General features: G+C 45.6%; 1 protein-coding gene, 1 long non-coding RNA gene and 1 other non-coding gene across 3 annotated transcripts in view; 2 read left to right on the top strand and 1 right to left on the bottom strand.

Moving 5' to 3' along the window:
• Nucleotides 1-1,075: 1,075 nt before the first annotated feature.
• Nucleotides 1,076-1,149, bottom strand: TRNAI-AAU. The gene has a single exon. It is a non-coding gene; the product is annotated as a tRNA-Ile (tRNA).
• Nucleotides 1,150-2,707: 1,558 nt separating this feature from the next.
• On the top strand, nt 2,708-4,498 carry LOC121334708. The gene is made up of 3 exons (XR_005952475.1): nt 2,708-2,827; nt 3,863-3,890; nt 3,985-4,498. It is a non-coding gene; the product is annotated as an uncharacterized LOC121334708 (long non-coding RNA).
• Nucleotides 4,499-6,384: 1,886 nt separating this feature from the next.
• Nucleotides 6,385-7,612, top strand: part of MOK (MOK protein kinase) — a 27,647-nt gene continuing 26,419 nt past the window's right edge. Inside the window, 3 exon segments of the mRNA XM_041418731.1 lie at nt 6,385-6,472; nt 7,397-7,423; nt 7,426-7,486. Coding sequence (XP_041274665.1) covers nt 6,385-6,472; nt 7,397-7,423; nt 7,426-7,486 — 176 coding nt within the window.

Here is a 7,612-nt window from a genome sequence, read left to right as displayed (position 1 = left end):
GCGGCAGCGCCCCGGCGCCGGGGCACCGGCAGCGGGGCCAATGGCGCCCCCGGCAGCGCCCGCCGCGCCCCCCCGGGGCGGGGCCGCCCAGCGCCGACGGCGGCTCGCGCGGGATAAAACCGGCGGAGCTGCACCCGCAGCTCCTGGCCCCAGTGGGGCTGGACGCGGGACCCGGTGGCGGAGTTACCGTGCAGTTGGGTTTGCCCGCTGCTCGAGCTGAGTCTGTACCGAGTCTCAGTACAAGAGAGAGGGACGTGGAGCTCCTAGAGCGGGTACAGTGGAGGGTAATGGGGGACAGCTGAGGGACTGGAGCGTCTGTCTTACGAGGAAAGGCTGAGGGAGTCGCGCCTTTTCAGCCTCGGGAAGAGACGACTCAGAGCAGACCTCATATCTGTGTACAAATATCTAAAGGGGCTTGTGCCAAGAGAATGGATCCGCGCTCTTCTCGGAGGTGCTGACCTCTGGGATACAAGACAACTGATGCACAGAAAGTTCCACCTAAACATGCAAAAGAACTTAACTGTGCAGGTTACCGAGCACTGGAACAGGTTGCTCAGAGAGTTTGTGGAGTCTCCCTCAGCTGGAGATATCCCATAACGGTCTGGACGCAATCCTGTGCCGTGTGCTGTACAAGCCTGCTTTAGCAGGGAGGTTGGAGGAGTTGTGGTCTCCTGCAAGGTGACCCATTCTGTGAATGCACGCTCCGCCACTCGCTCTCACCGGGAGGCGTTTCGGGCGGGGGAGCGGGTATCACGCGGGGAGTGCAGCCCACACGGCAGAAGAGAGCCCGGAGGGGTCACCCGAGCGCGCTGCAGCCGACCCCGCGCTCTGCCGGGCCGGCCGGGCTCCAGCAGCCGCAGGCGCGCGGTGAAGCTCGGTCCGCGCTGCAGCCGCCCTGAGCGCTCCAGCCCCCCACGGACGGACAGACAGACAGACACACAACCCCGCCACCCCCCGGCCGTGCCCTTGTGCAGAGATCACCCCGCGTCTCAGCACAACCGTGTGAGGTGGGTGGGAATCGCTGGGACAAATAGGAGAGGGGAAAAAAAGAGGGGAAGGAGAAAAAGAACTCCTGTGGCCCGTACGGGGATCGAACCCGCGACCTTGGCGTTATTAGCACCACGCTCTAACCAACTGAGCTAACCGGCCACTTGTGCGTTCGTTTCCCTCCGGGATAAATAAAGACAATCCCATGCCAATGCTCCACCCTTGGACTGCAGTAGCAAGGTCGACAGACAGGACGAGGAGCCGCCTCAGCCCCGGGAGCACCGGAGCCGGGCCGCGCATACGGAAACACACGCTTAACTCCTCAGCAAAACCAAAAGCGAATCGGAAAACGTTTCCCTGCCTAGAGAGAGATAGGGAGAGATAGTTTCCTGGTAGGGAACAACTGTAAGGCGGAATCAGAGACAACTTCACCTATACGTCAATAGGCTAATACTTCTTGAAGTTTACTAAGATATGATTCCAGTTTATTTTGATTTAAATATTTGAACATTCTTAAAAAGCATCTACTATTCTAACACACTGCTAGGATCCTGGTTTGCACGGACAAAAAATTCACCTTTTCCTAGTGTTTTGTTTTTTTTCTACATATGCTGCATAGAAAAGAATTTTCTGCTCACCGTTGAAGCCTACGTTAAAGTTTTTTTTTTTTTACTACATATCCTGCATAGAAAAGAACTTTTCTGCTCACCGTTGAAGCCTACGTTAAAGCACGGGATGTCTGTTCAGCAAGAGGCAAACACCGGCGGCGGGGACAGGGAGGGGATGACACAGCTCTCCAAAATGCAGGGTTTTGGAGACAGCTCGGTGAGAACACAGCCCTGGTCTCTGCCCGGGCCCTTCTCTCTGCCGGGCTGGAGGTTCGGCTGCTCTCCCCATCCCGCAGTGGCGCGCAGGATCCGCCAGGGATCAGGCCACCACCGGGGATGGATCTGAGCCCGCCGGGGCGCTGCTCCGGCCGCGGGAGGCTTGGCAGCAGACAGGGCCCGCCGCTGGATTTATGGAGCACGTCTCTTGTCCCAAGGGCTGTGCTTAACCCCTCCTTAACCCCTCACCCGCGGGCGGCTCAGCCCCGCCATCCCCGGAGAGTCGGGACTCCAATCGACACCTCGAGGCGAGGTATTTAGGGTTTTACTCTAGTTTGCGCAAAGCAGGGAATATAATAAAATACCTAGGTGGTATCCCACAAAAGTCTAGCCCAGTGATCATCAAAGCTTCACACTTGCTATACCTTTTTAACAAACAAAGGCATCAGCATTCCTCCGTTACCGACTACGTAAGTTTTCTATTAATTAGTACTCAAACCACTATTTGGTAGTAGCATCTCGCTTCTCATGCTAATGAGTCCGCAGACGCAGTTCTTTTGTTCCGGTTGAGTCTGGGGTCCCTTCTGGGTAGGTGGCCAATGGGTTGCGATCTCGCACCACCGAAATTACGTTTCCCCCAGTTACTGCTCCATTCTCCTCACTTCAGTCCCGGTGGCTCTCGTCCAGACAGCCCGTTCACCTTGGGATTGTCTTTCCTTTTCCTTAAAAGAAAAAGATTATCCGAGGGTGCGACATCCACAATGCTCCCGCACCTGTGCGCGCACCTGGCGGGGAGGGGCGGGGCGCTGCCACGCCGCTCACACTACGCATGCGCGCCCCGGCCGCGCCGTGTGCAGCGGGCCGCGGCGCGGGGCCGGCGCGTGCGCGGTTGCCGGGGCGACTGGAACACAACATGGCGGCCTGAGGGGAGCGTCGGGAGCGGGGCCGGGTCGGGCCCGGCCGCTCATCCGCCAGCCCCGGCAGCTGCGGGACGGCGCGGGAGGCACAGTAAGAGGGTACGGGGAAAGGTCTCGGGCCCTTTCTGAGGGGTGGTGCGGGCCCGGGCGCTCCAGGGAGGCTGACGGTCACCGACGGGGCCGTGTTCTCAGGGAGCACCCGGGCCGAGGGGGCTGTGGGGGCTTCTGCAGCCCGTGGGCAGCTCCCGGGTCTCTGCGTCCCACTCCTCCGCAACAGGGAGCGAGTAGGTCTTTCTCTCGGCTCCTGAGGGCCCTCACCCCGGCTGCTGGTGTCTCCGAGTGCTTTCTCGGGAGCTGCTAAGTTTTCCTGCTTCGGCACGCCTTGCTTTCCATTGCTTAGCATCCTTCACATCATGCCGTGTCACACCCTGCACATCTGGCGTCTCTGAGTGCAATAATTACCATGGCCTTGAAGCTCAACTTCTTGCTGCTTCCTTCATTTCTTTGGGTATTTTTCTCTTCCCACATGTATCAATGTCACACTTAAACATCACAGCTTTTTCTTCCTCAGTATCTTGGCATCTTTGTAACAAAGTGTCTGCTTTAGATTTTTATAATATCCTCTTTTAACTGCTGTAGTGCTGTCTTTTGTGTCATTTTGTATTGAATTCTTTAATTCTAAATGATTATTAATGTTCCACACTCTCTAGTTACAATGATTGGGTGTTGTCTTTGAGTTCCATTACTTGTCCATAATTTATATTTAGATTGTTCCTTATTTCCTGGGTTCTCTAGCCTCTTGCACATTAAACTCTTAGTCTGTTGAATAATTCATGGCCACTTTTTGGGGGCGTTGGATGAGTTCATATTGCTACAACTTGTTCTTCCCAACCTTTATTTCCCTTTCCACTAACGATTCTAAGCTTGAACGTCTGTGTGTGCTGAAACAGAGGGGAGGGAGGGGAGAGGTTACTTAACATCTGTTGTTACAGATGCATGAAAGAACTCTACCCAGAGATCAGGCCTCTTTCATTCTGCAGTGTTCTGTGCAAATGCAATTTGAACACTTCCTTTAATTTATCCTCAAAGCTTTTAGTCTTAAAATGCTCATAAAATTTTTAACCTTTCTTTCAGTCTTCATTTTTGACTACAGCAAATTCAGGTAATCCTAACTGGTAGTAAGTTTTGTTTTGTAGCTGTACAGATTTTCATAGCTTAAAGTTGCTCTGACCTGGCTTTTTTTTTTTTTTGTTCAGCATGTGTTTGAAGTCGTTTGTTTTGGTGGCTTCTTTTGTTGCCTTGTCACTCTCAGGATGTGATCACATCACGATCAGGATGGTGCTGAAGTGGATTTTTAAGAATCTCCAGAAGTCTTGGCTTGTGAATGCAAAATTAAAATTTGTTAGTACACCTGAAGTCTAAACTTTATTTCTTCTTATTCTATATAAATCTCTATGCTGTTGTTCTTACAGTGTCTGATTTATTTCAGCTGCTGGTTAAACAATAACTGATTTGTCATGTGATCATGATCATTTTGTCCCTAGGAGAAAACCTCTCTTATTTTAGTGACCTGTTTTGTTCAGAGTTTACACATTGACCTTATTCATCAAAGAAACATTTCAAATAATGCAATTTTTATTCCTGATTCCACCCTTTATTCAGTAAGCTGAAATTATTCAGGCCTTTGCTTCATTCTTTTAACTGGGTGGATCTCATAAGTGCAAGGTTAAAGGCTCAGTTGTTGCTTATGTGTGGGGTATTTATTTTGTCTACAGAGCTCTCTGGATCTCATAAGTGCAAGGTTAAAGGCTCAGTTGTTGCTTATGTGTGGGGTATTTTGTCTACAGAGCTCTGTGTTGTGAAAGAATTACAATAACAAGTTTTACAGGCTTGTGTGGAAAAGATCTTCAGTGCTGTAGGAGTGTTCTAAGATGTGCAAAGGATTAAGTCCTTGTACCATATCAGAATTCTGCAATTGAAAATCTAAACAACTCAAGTTGTTTTGAGCTCTCCACTGTGGTCTCAACTTCTCTTTTATGTGTAAAATACATTTATAGGAGAAAATATATAAACATAACCAAATAGTATAAACATATACTATCTGACTTCTTTGATACCTGAAGGTATCTTCAATAAATTTGTACAAATTTGTACAATAATGCTTTCCCTGCATTTCTCTGCCCAAGTACTTTGCTTCATTAACTCTGTGGCTGCTATGCCATAGATATTAAGCTCTCATTTTCAGATCATATGATTTTGAAATTTTTTTTGATGCTAGAGAATCAATTATATGCCATAGATATTAAGCTCTCATTTTCAGATCATATGATTTTGAATTTTTTTTGATGCCAGAGAATCAATTACTTGCATTTAAGAAAAAAAAAAAATTCAGGCTGGCCATTTATTAGAATAAAAGAGTAAATCAACAAATAGCTAACTTTTTTTTGTGTCTGTCTTGTATATATTTTGGCCCCGGGGCTGGCTCTGACATCATAAGAACATGTAACACAGCCAGTGTGTTTGTGACTGGTTGGAGGGTATCAGTTGCTACCAAAAAAATGCATTTACACTGAATTCTGAGAAAGTAGTATTGAAGTAGTCTGAATTTACAATCTCTATCTTATGTTTAGCAATTTAGGTAGGAAATCAAAACTTCGGGTGGGGATAGAGAACATGGTGATTTTTCCTGGCAAGATGTTGGTGAAGGCTGAGGATCAGCTCACCTGAAGCACTAACTGTCCACTTACCAATTTACAGCCAAAACAATTAAACTGTCCCCCATGCTGGAGTCTGTTAGATGGCCTCCTTTACCCACAATCATTTTCAAATTCAGTTTGTGCTTTTAAAATAGCTCTATATGCAAATTGCCTCTATGGAGCATATGAGATGGTGTGGCTTTTTTTAAATTACTATTTCAAATTTTTCAAATTTAGATGGCCTAATTAGTTAGTTTATGATGCATTATGATTGATAATGATCACAAAACAGAAGTAGCAGATGATGAAAATGAGAAGAGCACCTGACAATTCTCATGTAAGTGCTGCTACTGTATTGAAGAAAGAGGGGTTGCAAGGGGAAGGTTTCTACTAATTAAAATGCAAGTATTTGGCTCACAAGGAAAGAAAACACTTTTTTGTTGTTTGGTGTCTTTTTTTTAAGAAAGTAGGAAAGCTGAGGAGATGAAAAGAGAATAAGACAACACAAATGGATTGTTAGTTGGAAGGCAGCATTAGAATGTCCCTGCCTAAGTAACTTTTCCCTCTGCAAAATTTCTTGGCAGGCTTTCTCCGCTGTAAGGCTGTGCTTATACTTGTAAATTAAACATATCTGGAAATCTTCTTGGACACAAAGAGCAGCTGGCATGAAACAGCCCTCATCTCTGCTAGTAAATTCTCTTATCTTCCAAAACAAGGCAGTAGGACAGAAACTGCTTGAGAACTGACCTTAGAAGGAGTCCTCACAGCAGGCAGGGAAGGTGCCTCACAAAGTGCTGATTGTCACAGGCCCATCCCTGCCAGGTACTGTTGTCACAGTAACTAGTGACAGGGAGCTACACTGAATTTACTGCTGTCACAAAGCTTGAGACTCCCAGTTAGCCTGACACCCATAAAGGGCTGAGTATGCTAAGAGAGGTTTTCTGCCCTGCCTCCCTCAAAATGACTGGGTTTGCATCTTTCTTGAATAATAAGACCCGTGTCAAAAGCAACAGCAGCATAAAGCTAACCAGAATTGGATTTTGCTCAGGTGAAATTACCAAAAAAATTATCAAGGATAGAATCTGTAGGTGCTAAAAATAAAAGGAAATAGGAGGATGAGGTGGGTGAAGGGAACTAAGCACTGGGATTGTAAGGAACAGTTAATCACAAAGCTGAAGGAGAATAAAAGAGAAAGAAAAAAGTCAATTCTGATGGAAATTAGAAGACCTAAAAATTAATATAAATAAAACTTTTTTTGATAACCCATAGCTGCTTCATCCCTTAAAGTTCTGCAGAATTAGAATTGACTGATTTTTCACATCCTTGTATTTGAAGCATTTAATTATCAAAGCCAAACATTACTTTTGGCCCAGTGCAAATCTCATATCTGAATTTAATATGGGAATAAAGCTTTAAAATCAGAAACCACTTTGCTTAAAATAAAATATGTTTTAAAAAAACCCAAACAAATCAAACAATGCCTCCACAAAATACCCCAACAAATAACCCCCACATTGGAACAATGATTCCATGATACTCTTGCTTTCCAAGATAATTTTGTTTCCAGTACATTGTAAATAAAGGGAGTTTTTGTTTTGTTTTGGTGAAAGAAGCAAAGAATAAATTCAAATATGAGTTGCTAATATGCTGCAGCATTAAAAAAGGTAGGAAGGGCTGTGTGGAGAGGCATCATGTCTCTGAGCAAGGAAGTGGTAGTTTATTGCCTAGGAATTATTGCCTTCTACTTTCTGGAATATATATTTCTGTGCTCTGGGCAGCAAAACTTCATTTTCTGTTCTTCATTTTATTTTCTCTTAACTTACATGTTAACAAAATACCTCTTTTATTCAAAAGTTTTCCATTAGTCAGCATTTGACAAGTAAAGTAAGGATTGATACACAGTCTTCAGAATAATTTCAAACATACTGAAACAGTGTATTTTTGTTTTTAAAATACCAGTTGCTGAGATAAGGAGAGGGAATATTTTCTGATATTCTGGAGAAAGGAGTCTTTGGGAAGGAAAGTACTATGCAAGTAAACACATGAAGCAACATTTTGAAAGGTATGCATAATTAATCAAGGAAATTCTACAGAAAGCCATGTTTAAATTCAGTGAGGGAACACAAAATTAAGACTAAGTGAAGCTTTTTAAGTACACATGAATGAAAAAGTTTGCATGTGGTACAGA

Source organism: Onychostruthus taczanowskii, unplaced genomic scaffold (assembly GCF_017590055.1).
Source record: "Onychostruthus taczanowskii isolate IOZ18803 unplaced genomic scaffold, ASM1759005v1 scaffold1, whole genome shotgun sequence".
Classification (NCBI taxonomy): domain Eukaryota; kingdom Metazoa; phylum Chordata; class Aves; order Passeriformes; family Passeridae; genus Onychostruthus; species Onychostruthus taczanowskii.
Note: the sequence above shows the minus strand (reverse complement) of the source record. Positions and strands in the feature narration are given on the sequence as shown.